General features: G+C 36.6%; 1 protein-coding gene across 1 annotated transcript in view; it reads right to left on the bottom strand.

Moving 5' to 3' along the window:
• Positions 1-744: 744 nt before the first annotated feature.
• LOC120516997 (receptor-type tyrosine-protein phosphatase eta) overlaps positions 745-16,007 on the bottom strand; it is a 61,838-nt gene continuing 46,575 nt past the window's right edge. The window contains exons 9-12 of the mRNA XM_039739081.1: positions 12,584-12,703; positions 12,317-12,477; positions 8,685-8,820; positions 745-1,450 (exon numbers count right to left, since the gene is read on the bottom strand). Coding sequence (XP_039595015.1) covers positions 1,325-1,450; positions 8,685-8,820; positions 12,317-12,477; positions 12,584-12,703 — 543 coding nt within the window. The 3' untranslated portion in view covers positions 745-1,324. The remainder of the gene's footprint in view (positions 1,451-8,684; positions 8,821-12,316; positions 12,478-12,583; positions 12,704-16,007) is intronic.

Genomic DNA, 16,007 nt, shown 5'->3' with positions numbered 1-16,007 from the left:
CACAACTCCCTCTGGTCTACATTCTATAAAAACATGGCATTCCTGGAAAGAGACATCTCATTCGGGAGATAAACCACTCACGCAATGGAGCTCAGACCCTGAAGCCTGAGTGCTCTCCAGATCCTTTAAACTACAGGCTATGGCTTGGCATGGCCAGTGCATGGATGGGAAACCATCTAGGAAAAGCTTGGGTTGCTGCTGTAGAAGATGTTTGTGCGGTCAACAGGGGGTGCTTACCCTGTGGTCTGAGTGTGGACCCCAAAGCACAAACACAGAGAGGGGACACTGCTGTAAAAATGGTGCCATCCTTCAGATGAGATGTAAAACATAGGTTCTGACTCTCTGCAGTCATAAAAGGTCCCAGTGCACCCTTAATAAAGAGTAGGTTGAATCCCAGTGTTCTGGCTAAATTGACAACCATGACTGGTCTTTCTGGCCTCTTTATCATCCCCTCTCTCTAACTGGCAAAATGCCTCTTTCAGCTCTTCACCACATAATAACTAATGTGTGGTGAGTGTACTGGTGCAAAATGGCTGTTGTCCCATCATCCAGGTGGGTTCAGCACAATATATTTAACTCTGACTAAACATATAGCATTTATAAAAACTGAAAATTGCACGCCTCATTTTCCATTTTAAGTCCTAAGTACAACCCCACAAAGATATAAGCTTCTACTTCGTGATACATTCTAATTACAGGGTGCTAAAGCTTTTCTGGTAACTATGATTAAAGAATGGAGAGACAGCAAATTTAAATATATTAAAGTCCTGGTGATTCACAGCAGAATATACAGGTAGAAGCCGCATTTATAATATTTTATCATGTACAGCTACATTGCAAACATCTTAATACACCAAATGCTGGCAGACTTGCCGAACACTGGCACCTCAATATTTTATTTAACATTATTCTACCAGCACACCATTTACAGTATTTGAACAATGCATACTTAAACATTACAGGTAAAATATAAAACTGCAAAGCTGAATAAAATATTGACGTCTTCTTTCAACAATTGATTTTTTTCCATTCCCATATTAAAACAATCTATAAAAATATATAATTTGCTTTACAGTTCTGAGTTACCCTTTTTTCTCACTTTAACTATATTATTAAAGTCCACTTATACTGATAATGATATTAATTAATCCTGAAACGGGTCTCAGTCCATTGCAGAACTCACACACACATTCAAAAAATTTGATTGCAAAATTTAATACTAGATTAAATTTTAAGCAAATAAACTCATATTCATTAAAAAGATGAATGTATCGTAGTCTTAACAAATGGAAATAAGGTTTTGTTCACAAGATCCATGGTTGTTTTATTTTGCATTCCCTGGTATCAAGTTTTCACAGATTTCCAGTGCTATATTCGTGTAAGAAATATTTGAATTTTTATTTGATCTGATGATGTCCAAGGCACATTGATTCAGAAATACATATTGTTCCTGAAAGTAAACAAAATACAAAAAGTAGTTATTGATCGTCGGAGTCTCATCAATATTCATTAGAGGTAACAGAACTAGTAGGAGTTAGTGGCATTACTATACAATATTTAGTGTAACAGCTGAACCAGTAATATACAGTATAAATTATACTTTCACAAAGCTACATTTTGAACAGGTGAAAATGACCTGGGGTGATATTTGATATTTTAAAATAATTATACAGTATATTTTGTTTTCATATTGACAGTTTTGTTCTATATAATAGGATCAGAATTTTAGCGTTAATTGTTCTTAAACAACTGGCGAGGCAGCTACAAAATAGATTAGATAGATTAGAAGCAAAAAGATGTAATTCTGATTCTAGAAGGATTGCTGGGAAACAATCTCAGACATAAACAGAAAAAAAAAAAAAGATTTCTGTGATGACCCCAGAGCATGTTGTGATGTGCAGTCAAAAATCAAGACAAAGTAACGGATGATCTTTAAAAAATAAAATTCAATGACAAAACTTATTGCTACAGCACATGTACACCAAACATGTAGCGCAAAGTACTTCACAATTGCAAGGAATAAGTAAGTTAATGAATTAGAAATAAGAAATTTATGACTTTGTGAGCTGAAATGTCAAAGGTCTCAATCATGAAATAAAGAGTGAGAAAGTATTCTCTCACCTAACAAGTCTAAATGTTAATGAAAATGTTAATCAACAAGGATTAGTTTCAGTTGCAGAGACTGGGCTGGCCTGATATTCCACTCCAGCCATACAAAGAAAACTAGAGGTGTGGGAATCTTAATTCACAGAACAATTTCATTTGTGGTATCAGATTTAGCCCCCAGCCATGTGAAAGACAAGAAGGCCAACAGCTAGAGTAAAAATTTAGGAGTTGAAAAAAAGGGCGAAAGAATCCTTTTCCTCAATATAAAAGCTTATTCGAAAATGTTATTAATTAGATCCTGCCAGGTTTTAAAAATGTTTTGAACAGATCCTCTAAATGAGAATTAGATTTTTTCCAATTTCAAATAGTATTGTTAATTCTCTCTGCTAAAGTGAGATGGAGGGTAGACCATCTATGCAAGTCTCTGTAAGGTTTTCCATGCAGAAAGCAATATTTTGTTAAAAAAGAGTTTTATGTTTATTCCATAGTCATAGAAACAAGTTGGAACAGTGTTTTTGTTTATTGGTAATTTCAGGTAAAAAAATTATTTTGAAGTGTCCTTGCACCAGACTGAAAACTGTTTTTCTATGAAAATCTATCCATCCCATCTAAGCTACCAGTGTGAAGACATGAAAAACAATATGGATAATCCATCACCACATTGTAGTATAGCAGCTTCTGTTATTCAAACCTCTGTGACTGAAAAGAACAAGAAAAGTAGACCTTCTCCAAAACTTGAATAGCAGCAGTGAGTTAATGTTCCTCATGTTCTTGGTTCTGGAGTGCTACTGCAACTACCAAAATATCCTGGTTTAGATGTTGATTAATACTGCTGACGATAGTTAATGGACCAATGTTTATTTCTTCCTCTTTTGCTGACGAGAATGAGATGAAGTGGTAGTACCAAAATTTGATGGATTTTAAAAGAAATCAATTATGTGCTTTTATGCTGTCATATTGTGGGCAAACTGGCAATTACACAAAGTCAATATACTAATGTTATGCATATCATGAAAGGCCAGTTTAACCACCAGTTGCTATGTGGTGATGCAGTATCCTTAGCACCCCTACTTCCTATGACCTTGCCAGAAATAACATACAAATAACATACAAACAAGATAAAGCCGAAGGATAGGCACAAAATCCTTCAAATAGCTAAGAACCTTTTGGAATATTCTGCTTAAAGAAAGACAAATAAAAAAATCAGTGTATATGAAATTGTATTTACTGGACTGATTCTTGTAACCAATACTGAATTAAGATGAAAACGTGAGAAACCAAGTCAACCTGCTGTTGCTTGCTTGTATGATCATGGACTGTCTGCCACAATGTTTTAATATCTTAGTGCGGTATTGTTAGAATTCATCTAACCATCTAGTATTTGAGACACAGTACAAGAGCTATGACCCTCTATCCCAAACAAGAAATCTTTCTTTTGTGCCAAAAACTTGGTTGAGAGGGTTAATATGATGCCTTTGCTGTTTCAAAGTTTTAAAATAGCATTAAACATCCTGATTTTTTTTCTAATATTTTCATGTTTCGTCCTCCACTACCTATAATGGGGTATGTAAAGATATATTTTAAATGAAGAATGCAGAATGTTGAAGTTATGCTGAATTAAGTTAAGGTAAAACAAAACAACCAAAAAACTGAGAATAGTAGAGGGGTTTTAACAAGTGACAAACTGTATGATTGTTGAGTGTAAACGTGTCCACATAATGTATTTGTACTTAGTATTATAACCTGTTCATGAATCAGCAGAGGTATTTAACTCTGAAGACATTATTTATTGTCCACTCTCATCTCAATATAGTATTTGTATCAAGTGTAAAGGAGTATGATTCACTAAAATACAATGAACACTCTTGTAAACAACTGTTCTCCCTGATTTGTACATTTCTGTCACTATATTTAAAAAAGTAAACAAATGTTGGCGATTTGGATTGTAGAAGATGCACTGATTTTTTAGTCTTCAAAGCTATAAGACAAAATAAGATAATTGTGTATAGAAATAGAATGGCTAGAAACAGATTTTAAGCCACATACAGAGTCTCTCTCTTACTAGAATTGTATATGATTTAGAGATGTCAATTCACTTGAAAACCTGTTTTTGGAGTGAGTAGAACATAATTTCCTGTAAAAAAAAGTACGTAAAACAAACAAAAAAACATGTAAATTCCACAAAGAAGTCTTTAAATTGAGCTATAGAATGTTAAGCTTGTGACGTATATGGAGATGACATTTCTTATCTATGTCACAGAGGCCTAGGCTAACATTAGGAAGGAAAGAACAGCAAAGTGAAGAACTAGTAGATGAGACAGTAATAAACCAAAACACTGTCCTGATGCCATGGGCTGGCAGCTCTGCATAATGGAGTGTCTAACTATGAAGCCTTATATAATCTAACAACAGTACAAAGACTTTCAATAAAACACCTCCTAGCAACTAGAATGCATCAGACCTAACAAATGACTCCAAAAAATAAGAGAAGATACGCCAGAAGGCACTTCTTGGTCTTAACAGGAAATATGTTCTATGATATGTAGAAGACTGGTCATGATGTTGCTTATACTAAAGAGAAAGCCTAATGGTTGCCTATGAAAGCCAACCATTTAAGAGTCCAGGGGTGTAGAAACACCATGTACCATTAGGAGGAGAGCTAGCCTGGTGTTTCTATTTAAAGAATAAACTCGCCCTAACCCTAGAAGTAATTCCATCTAGCATGAACAAGAAAATTTTGCACAAGAGTGGTTTTATAATAATAATTTATAATAGAGGTTTGGTAATACAAGAAGAAACCAAATTATAAAAAAAGAATGGGAAATGACACAGGGAATTGTTTGGTGGGGGAAAATGGATATGTCACGCAAACCTGGTAATGAAAACATCAGCAGTCAAGTATAGCACAAAAAAAGGAAACATCTATTTAATACATTAATCAAAACCAGGATATTGTAAAGCCAATCTAAATAAATATATTCCAAGATAAATAAGGTTATAATGTTTTGATTAATGATAACAAAACTACCTATGTTTAATCCAGTTAATGCTTGCACAAAGCCAGAGCCTATCCTGTCAGTATGGAGTCAAACACTGGAAGCACCCTGGATGGGGAGCCAGTCCATTACAGAATCCACATATGTTCCCACCCCAAAGGTTAAATTTAGAATTTACAATAAATATAACAAACATTTCTTGGATTGAGGAAGGAAAACTAGAGTGCCTGGCAAAGCTAAAACAAAAAATGAAAAACCACAAAGATAGCCATCTTCAAAATGTAAAATAACACCACATTTTCAAGTGTATTTTAGGGTCATGGGTAGGGTTGCCAGACGTTCCTTATATACGGGAAATGTCCCATATTTGATAATTTTGTCCCCTGTTCCGTACTGACCTTTCGGGGACATCCAAATGTCCCGTATTTAGTTCATTTTCAAATTTCGTAATAAAAATATATTGTTACTACCTATGGTACTTAGTTGTAAGTTTGTAAGTAATTATACTTTCTTTACTCATATTCTCTTGATGAAAATAACCTAAATGTAACGAAGAAACAAATGTCTGCTGCCTGTTTGCAACTTGTTCAGTTGTTATGGTTGGCTGGGGACAGCGACACTCTTACCATTTTGCTCTCCAGCCACACTGCTCTGCAGTTCTGTATCAGCACTGCAACATACAGGGTCAAGAAAGTGTGCTGTTACTTCTTGCCACTGCCCACTATTTTTCTATCTACCTGTATTAAATAACAATAATATTTATCTGTTGTCTGTATTAAATAAATATTTTCAAATGATTTAACTTTTACAAAATTTTTGTTTAGCCCTTATTAAATCATTTTCAAAACCCAGCCACAGGGGATGCACAAACCAGTGTTTTTTGCCAAATCAATATGCGGACAACAATACAAATTTCCATACCGGATCAGTCGAGCCCCGGGTTAACAACAACCGCCACCAGTACAGTTAGCTAACAGGGTGCTGACGGAAATTGGGTTACTGTTGGCCGAAGAAGAAGAAGGAGAAGAAAAGGGGGGAGACGTGTCCGGAGGCAGGAGGAGAGGACGAAAGTAAAGAGAATGGAACTGAGGGTAGGAACTTTGAATGTTGACAGTATGACTGGTAAGGGGAGAGAGTTAGCAGATATGATGGAGAGAAGGAAGGTTGATATATTGTGCATGCAAGAGACTAAATGGAAGGGGAGTAAGGCCAGGTGGATCGGAGGTGGATTGAAATTGTTCTATCATGGTGTGGATGAGAGGAGAAATGGGGTAAGAGTTATTCTGAAAGAACAGTATGTCAAGAGTATTTTGGAGGTGAAAAGAGTGTCAGGCAGAGTAGTGATTATGAAGCTGGAAATTGGAGGTGTCATGATGATTATTGTTAGTGCATATGCCCTTCAAGTTGGGTGTCCAATGGATGAGAAAGAAGAGTTTTGGAGTGAGTTGGATGAAGTGATGAATAGTGTACCAAGGGACAGAAAGTGATGATTGGGGCAGATGTCAATGGGCATGTGGGTGAAGGGAACAGTGGAGACGAGGAGGTGATGAGTAGGTATGGTGTCAAGGAGAGGAATGAAGAAGTCAGAGGATAGTGGATTTTGCCAAAAGGACAGACATGGCTGTGGTGAATACGTATTTTAAGAAGAGGGAGGAACATAGGGTGACGTACAAGAATGGAGGAAGATGAGCCACAGCATGAAGTTATGGGAAAGAGTAGTGGAAGCAAGGTTAAGAAGTGAGGTGATGATTAGTGAGCAACAGTATGGTTTCATGCTAAGAAAGAGCACTACAGATGCAGTGTTTTCCCTGAGGATGTTGATGGAGAAGTTTAGAGAAGGCCAGAAGGAATTGCACTGTGTCTTTGTGGACCTGGAGAAAGCATATAACAGGGTGCCTCGAGAGGAGCTGTGGTATTGTATGAGGAAGTCGGGAGTGGCAGAGAAGTATACAACAGTTGTACAGGATATGCACGAGGGAATTGTGACAATGGTGAGGTCTGTGGTAGGAGTGACGGATGCATTCAAGTTGGAGGTGAGATTACATCAGGGATCGGCTCTGAGCCCTATGTTATTTGCAATGGTGATGGACAGGCTGACAGACGAGATTAGACAGGAGTCCCCGTGGACTATGTATGATGTTTGCTGATGACATTGTGATCTGTAGTGATAGTAGGGAGTAGGTTGAGGAGACCCTGGAGAGGTGGAGATATGAGAGGAGAGGAATGAAGGTCAGTAGGAACAAGACAGAATACATGTGTGGAAATGAGATGGAGGTCAGTGGAATGGTGAGGATACAGGGAGTAGAGTTGGCGAAGGTGGATGAGTTTAAATACTTGGGATCAACAGTACAGAATAATGGAAATTTTGGAAGGGAGGTGAAAAAGAGAGAGCAGGCAGGGTGGAGTGGGTGGAGAAGAGTGTCAGAGTAATTTGTGACAGACGGGTATCAGAAAAATGGAAGGTCTACAGGATGGTAGTGAGACCAGCTATGTTATATGGGTTGGAGATGGTGGCACTGACCAGAAAGCAGGAGACAGAGCTGGAGGTGGCAGAGTTAAAGATGCTAAGATTTGCATTGGGCGTGACAAGGATGAACAGGTTTAGAAATAAGTACATTATAGGGTTAGCTCAAGTTGGACGGTTGGAAGACAAAGTCAGAGAGGCGAGATTGCGTTGGTTTGGACATGTGTAGAGGATAGATGCAGGGTATATTGGGAGAAGGATGCTAAGGATAGAGCTGCCAGGGAAGAGGAAAAGAGGAAGGCCTAAGCAAAGGTTTATGGATGTGGTGAGAGAGGACATGCAGGTGATGGGTGTAACAGAACAAGATGCAGAGGACAGAAAGATATGGAAGAAGATGATCCACTGTGGCGACCCCTAACGGGAGCAGCCAAAAGAAGAAGAAGAAGAAGATGAAATCATTTTCAAATGATTTTACTTTTGTTTTCCTCATAACCCATTAAAATCCTTGTTTTATGTTTTTAACATATGTCTCTACTTTTATATAATATGTTGGTCTGGGTATGTACTGTATAAATTTATACATATATAGTAATAGAGAGATTTTAAGAGTGTCCCGTATTTCTAATTTTCTAATCTGGCTACCCTAGTCATGGGTGGCCAGGGCCTATCTTGGTATCAAAGGGGATGTGGAAAGTCAACCGGAGTACTTGGATGAAAATCAGAGAATGTGCGACTTCACTAAACTCGACACTGAATCCATGAGGCAGCAGCTCTTACTCAGTGCTCTGTGCTGCTAATGCTAATTCCAAACAAAGTAATCACAGTACTGCAACATAACTTTATGCGGTGATCAATGCAGAGAAAGCATTTTACTGAACATTTTATGAAAATACAATTTGCAAACAAATGCAAAAATACAATTTCATACATATTGAACACTTTCAATTGAAGCAAATAATTTTTATTTTTCAAGTTATTGTATATTTGGCAGGTGCCTTTAGCTGACTTACAAGGTCAGTATTCATTACAATTGTTTACGTACATTTTTTACAACTGTAACACAAGCAGGTTCATTAATATTATGCCTAGATGATGGACTAGTGAAAAAAGTCTGATACCTCAGTTTGTACCATTAGTGGCCTGTGCATTCGAAGTTCATAGACTATTCCGTAAATATCCACTATGTTATCCAGCTTTATCTGATGGATGAGGTGGTCCAGAGCTATCAATGTCCCTGTGCGCCCAACTCCAGCACTGAAATGAAATGCACATGACAAAGGAGACAATTAACTTAACTTCGTTATTAGCTGGATAAAAATATCAACATTGATCTTTTCAATTTTTTGAAACTACTCATTCCTTTACACTGCGGGGGTGTCAAACTCAGATCTGGGAGAGGCACGATGGCTGTAGATTTTTCTTCCAGCCACTTTTCTTAATTAGTAATCAGTTCTGACAGCTAATTTGTCATACTTCTTGTGCTTTTATTTAAATTGACATATTTAACTGTTTTTTCCTTAACTTTCAGACAAACAATAATGAGATGCCAAGTGAGCATGCCACTGCTGCTGCTGCTACAGGAAATATATATATATATATAAATATATATATATATATATATAAAATCCTACATCCGTCTGTGTGTCTGTCCGCTTTTCACGAGAGAACTACTTAACGTTTTTTTTTCCTATAATTTGCTTGAACATTCCGGTTGGTTTTTATTAAACATTTGAGGCAAATACTGCATGAAAGAGACATATGCAAATGAGATCTATGCATGGGCATCTGTTGGCTCACTTTGCATTTCCTTATTGTTTCGCTGGTAGTTAAAGAAAAAATAAAACTATTAAAATACAAGTCAGTTCAAATTAAGGCAGCAAAGTACGTTCTGTTACCATTAGTAAGTGTTTCATAAGATAATTATGTTCTCAAAAATTTATACTCAGCGTTGAAGTTTCCCATTCAATAAACATTACTGTATTAGTTTACTTTTACATTTTAATGTCTTGAAATTTATTTTATCTTGCATGAGGATTTCATTTTTGTGGATTGTTATCAGCAGTTTAGAAAAAAGAATCTAAAAACAGAATGTGTGAGATATGAGATATTTCTGGTAAGGGAGACAAGTTTGACGTAAAGGTAGCCCTGCTTAATAATCGTGGTGATGGAGAGTGGTAATGCGTTGCGTGTTGATTCATACACACAAGTAAGGATTTCACTGTACTCTGCACATGTCACAAAAAGGACACTATAAACATATAACAGAAAATAAAAACCTGCAGCCACTGCAACTGTCTATTACAGGGTGAAGAGTTTGACACCCCCGCATTACAAGGTAGTGAGGAATCAAAGCCTGTCCCAGCAGTGCATGGCACAATGCAGAAACAAGCCCTGCTGACATCCATTCAAACACTCTCCCACACTTGCATGGCCTGCCAGATTATTGTGCAAGTCCTTAGGTTTGTGCAGTTGAAACGTTAAACAGTTAAAGTGAAGGAGTGATTTTAACCAAGGACACTCGAGCAACAAGGCAGCAATGTTAAAAACACTTTGCTGGTTAACATTATTAGCAGCTGTTTTCAATAATTTGAGCATTGACATAAAGTGAGTTGAAATAGTTGAGAAAATAATTCTTAGCTCAAAAGTGCCAAAACCTCTTTTTATTTCTTGTATTTGTATTCATAAATATTACACATTTCTTGGTCTCTTGGGGGTTTGACTGTGATGCTCCACGGTGATGACTGTATAGAAGTTGTGCTCTGTTTCCCAACTTTTACCAGAGCACTCTCTCTGACTATAATTTCACATGTCCATTTCTAATACGGGTTATTGTGCTAACTTACTTTTTATGTATTTATTGTTGTTTTATCTTTGTTTTTATCTTGTCTTTGTTATTTTTTTATGTAGCACTTTTAGATTTACTACAAATGTAAAGTGCCTTATAAATAAAATGAATGAATGAATGAACTTACAATACAGTTGCCTTTTCTGCAGTCATCTTTAGTTCACCAAAGAAGTTTCAGAACCTTGGCATTAACTTGCTAATGTGGAAAACTACTGGAATGACACAAGGAACTGTCTGATGGAGCACACTAATGCCCTGAATATGGATATTTAAGCTAATTTGAATGCCTTATATCTGAAATTGATGGTAACAAAGAAGAACAGACAAACATAACCAGTGAAATCCATTCTCGGTTGTCATCTATGTCTCTCACCGAAGCTCAAAGCTGGATGATCAAGAGGACGGATTTCAAAGGGATATTCTTAGAACTGTGGTTCTTAAGGAAGGCACAGATAGATGATAATCTTACTTCTGTCCCAGGTATTATGTGTCCCAAGTGTTTCCCAAATGTCCTGAATTTTGTTCCAGGCACACATGGAATACAGCAAAATTGCCACTGTTACATTAACTCTTACAGTGTTATAGTAAGATGCTTTTTTTATATAAATAATTTAAGTGTTAAATTAGCACTGGTGATTTTGCTGTGTATATGCTATTAATACAGACTCTTGTAGGCCTCATCCACTCATGATTAAGTTTTTAAGGTTCTGACAAATGACGCTGAAAGAAGAAGTCTTCTGCATCCCATAGATCTGGTTCACAATTTTGTTTGTCACTGAGTCTACATCGGTAGCTTCCAATCTCAGAATAAGAGCAGAAAAAAATAAACATGATCTTGGATAAACAATGAGATCAGTTATACAGCAAATAAAATGACTTACTAAATGTACAACTGATTGCAGCAAAACCCCCAAAACTGGCATTGCAAACCACTGCTCTGGTCTTTTTACCGCACATTCTAAACATGACTGTCTAAAGGAGGCCCTTGCAGTTATACATAAGTTCATCACCATTGATTTCTTCCTTAAATTTTAAATAAAGTATTAAAAAAACAAAAAGTGTTTACAATTGTTAACTTCATTTGCGCTGGAAGGAAACTATCCATCCATCCATTATCCAACCCGCTATATCCTAACTACAGGGTCATGGGGGTCTGCTGGAGCCAATCCCAGCCAACACAGGGCACAAGGCAGGAAACAAACCCCTGGCAGGGTGCCAGCCTACCGCAGGCCGCACACACACACATCCACACACCAAGCACACACTAGGGACAATTTAGAATCGCCAATGCACCTAACCTGCATTTCTTTGGACTGTGGGAGGAAACCGGAGTACCTGGAGGGAACCCACACAGACATGGGGAGAACATGCAAAGAAGGAAACTATGACATGCAAATTAAAATGACATCAATCTTCTTGTTAATGGTACTGAAGTATTTCTCATTTTAACTCCTTGTCCCAGGTGATACGCTGCCTTGCAGGGGCATGGGATATACATATATGTTGGCAGTTTTGTGTGGGTAAACCAATACTTTTTCATGTATGATTTTATACTTCCACTAAAAAGCACAACATGCTATGTAATAATTAAGAATATAGTTAGCAAATACTACAAAATAACATGCAACTAGAATGCAAAATTCAGGAAAAATGAAAATGAAAATTTATGATGAAATATACATACAAGGTTTGTTTGAATTTTAATTTGAATACTTAGGAGAAAGACCACAAAACTGTGGGAAAGGTACAAATAAAAGCTATTTACAAAATGCCATTTTGTAGTGTGAGTCAAACAGCAAGGAGTCTACTCACTACTGTCAAACAATAACAAGTTTCCATTATGAACTTTTCATACCACTTTATTCAATGTTTTCATTTTTTTAGAGCAATGCTGTGGTTGCTGACCTGCAATGAACTACTGTGGGGGAGTTTCCGTTGTTCAGGTTCATATGTTCTCTCACTAGATTTCTAAATCTAATTAGTAAATCTGTGTTTTCTGGGACTCCGTGGTCTGGCCATGCAATAAAATGGAAATGCCTTATGTTGTGCCTTTTGCCATTTGCCACCTATAAAAACAAAGAGTAAAGATTATTAGTAAATAGTAAATTAATGAAAGGCAGAAAGATTACTACCTTATTTATACTTGGACAAAGCAGACAAACTCATACTCACATTTTCCAGCATGAAATCTCTAATTATCCAGTTTTCCTCGGGAGTCTTCTTAACAAAATGTACTTGTATATGTCCATAAGTCTGGGCTTTAAATGAAGGCCAGTATTTTTCACATTTTACCTGAAATAGAGTAATAAAAGGGTGTGTGAAACAGGGTGGTGAATATTTCTTTTAATGTGTTGTCACACATGCAAGCCGCAGGAGCAGCTTCTTGGCTTTGATGAGGTAATAACGTCAGGGAAACAGTCATTTGCCACTTCTATAATGTTTTCTCTAGAGTGGAAAAATACTTTGTGGAAAAACATTGACATCACTTGCACAAATCACATGGACCTCTACCACCCCAGCTCCTTTACAAACCATGGAGCTAACAGAAGATGGCGTTCATTTCAGATGCTGATCCCCTTGAAGACAGATCAACAAGCAAAGGCTAGCAGAAGCCAACTTTATTGAAAGTTCATCGGCCTACACCTTTTTAGGTGCGCTATCCACGTCTGTGTGTATATCTGTCAGTAAGGCTTCCCTGTGCATCAGTTTTGTTGAAATGTGGCACGCTTATTCTCCAAGGACAGGTCACACAAGACAAACTTCTCAAATTTTTAAATCTCCCATGGAAGAGCACTAGTGAATTTCTTAACCTTTCTATCTCAAGATGCAAAACATTCTGTGCAACGTCAACTCTGAATTAGGTTACGGTTTCAATTTTACTTTGAACTTGTATATTTTTCATATAATTTTCTCTTGTACACGTGTGATAGCCACTTGGTTGCCCAGTGCAAGTCAGACCCTGGATAGAGCACACATGCAAGCAGCATTAACCATAGAAGTACAAAAAGAGTCACTTCTCTGTAAATTAACTGAAGGGAAAAGCAATTATTTAATCTATATATATATAAAAGCTAAATGCCACTGACTCATTCATCATGAAATCTCTCGAACCATGAGGACTTGGGACTTGAAATTTGGAATGTAGGTTACCCTTGGCCCATAGGTGCTCGCTAAGAAATGTTTGTAAAAATTTAGTGCGTTCTGTCTGTATGTCTGTCCGCTTTATGTCTGTCCACTTTTCACGAGAGAATTATTTAACGGATTTAGATCAGGTTGTTTTCTAAAATTTGCTTGAACTTTCCAGTTGATTTTTTGACTTCTGTCATCGTGCTAAGTACCCTAGTATTTATGCAAATCCAAGAGAATGGCTGTGGGCTGACAGCAGGGGGGCAGGACCTTCCTCATTCACTTGCCAGCCTCTGTTTGAGTTGGTCTACGTCTTGCCACATGTTGGAACACACCTTGCCTCCACTTAGCTAGCGATACCTGTTTGTTCAACAGATATTATCATTTACAGATTGTTAAGGAGTAACGTTTGACGTTTTTGAGAGAGAAATCAGAGCTCCATGTGTTTTAGAGGGTAGCTGCTGATTGCCAGAGATATCACGGCCATGTGCTTTTCTCCCCACATGGGGGATGCTCTCCCATCTGACCTGAACACGATCAGATATAGTGCTTTATAGTGATTTTTAAAGTTTGTCCTGTTTCATTACTATGTGGGCAAAGCAACGGGGTAAAACTATCATATATAAGACTGAATTGATTTAATAGTATTATCTGAAAATTACTGTAAAGAACTGAAGTTGCAGTCAGACAGTCTTTGAACTAATTTATTACACAGGAAAGGTGCAGCCACCCTAACTGATATAACCACAGGACAGGTTTTTTGATCTGTAAGCAAGTTGAACAGAGCCATTAACTTGGACACTAATAGCAAGGACAGGGCAAGGTTACAGTTTGTGCTGTGCTGACTACTTAGCAGTATAACGTACAACAGACAGACCATGCATTACAGTTTATCCATACCCAAGGAGCCACTTTTGCCTCCATGTATCCTAAGACTGGAACTAAAATCTTGTAAGATAATTGTCACCTATCACATTGCCATTATACAATTAATCAGTTCCTTTCCATATTCTTTCTTATTTATATTATTATAAGAAATTACTGTGTTTTAGCTAATATTAATAACAATATGGGAATTTATTTCATTTGTTTTTCTCCTTGTAATATTGATATACGTTTTATGTTAGCATTGGTTATTGTGTATTAATAGTTATTTTTCATTTGCTAATTATTGGGTAATGTTCTATTGAGTATATTTTCGGACTGTTACATTTAAGAGATTTGAACAGCAGTTATTAACACACCCTCCACCACTAACACAGATCAATTGATGCAATTTTTACATCACTTGAATTAGAATCTGCTGTCTGTAAAAGCGATCGAGCCACAAGCCTATTTGTGCTCCATTTTTAATTCCATTGTAACATGCTATTAAACAGCATGTATTGAATGTTGTCTACTAACACAAGTCGGTATATTCTATTGTCACTTATTTTGAATATGATTCATTGTTACAAAATATTTAATAAAGAAAAATGTGACTCTAGGATGAAGTAAATAAAAATTTAAAATGCTCCACCTTTCATACCAGTTAACTTTGTGTGAGAATGCACTTGAATGTTACACCATGCATACATTTTCTGACTTGTTTGCATTTTCATCAATGAATCAATTTAATTAAAAAGTGCTTCCACTTTCGCTCCCCAACATCCTAATGTTTTCTCTGATCTTATCTTTACAGTGCAGTCTTAAATCATTAGTATTAGACCACCAGCAATTAAATTAGATAAAAGATACACAATTAAATAATTTTCTTTGTAACAGTAACAATGGTCACTGTGGTGGACCTGTTGCTTTAAAGACTTATGAGTCCTGGGGTTAAATCCTGGCCCAGGCACTGACTCTGCATATTGTTTGATTGGAATTTATTCAGCAACTTTGGTGTCCTCTTACATTTTGATGATCAAGTTACATTAATTGACTATGTTAATTGACAATTCTAAACTGTCCCAAAGTGAATTCACCCTACAATTAGTCCAGTCTCTTGTTCATTCCTGTAAACAAGTACTGGAAATTTAATGAGCAAGATCAGAAGAATGATGTAACTGTATGCAGTTTCTTGAAAATGTTTATGAAATGTTTGTAACATGAAATAATTGACACACAAGTGCCTGGGAGAAAAGATGAACAAACAATGGAATAAAATACGACATAGTCACCATCTTTCCACCAAACTGTGAATGTACTGATATAGTCTGAATTATCCATAAAATTGAAGTGCAGGCAACATGTTCCTAAGAAAAGGCACACTGCCTCCTTTATTCTCCATATGATTATGACATATATATATATATATATATATATATATATATATATATATATATATATATATATATATATACATACAGTGGTGTGAAAAACTATTTGCCCCTTCCTGATTTCTTATTCTTTTGCATGTTTGTCACACAAAATGTTTCTGATCATCAAACACATTTAACCATTAGTCAAATATAACACAAGTAAACACAAA

The sequence above is a fragment of the Polypterus senegalus genome, chromosome 1 (assembly GCF_016835505.1).
Source record: "Polypterus senegalus isolate Bchr_013 chromosome 1, ASM1683550v1, whole genome shotgun sequence".
Lineage (NCBI taxonomy): Eukaryota > Metazoa > Chordata > Cladistia > Polypteriformes > Polypteridae > Polypterus > Polypterus senegalus.
Note: the sequence above shows the minus strand (reverse complement) of the source record. Positions and strands in the feature narration are given on the sequence as shown.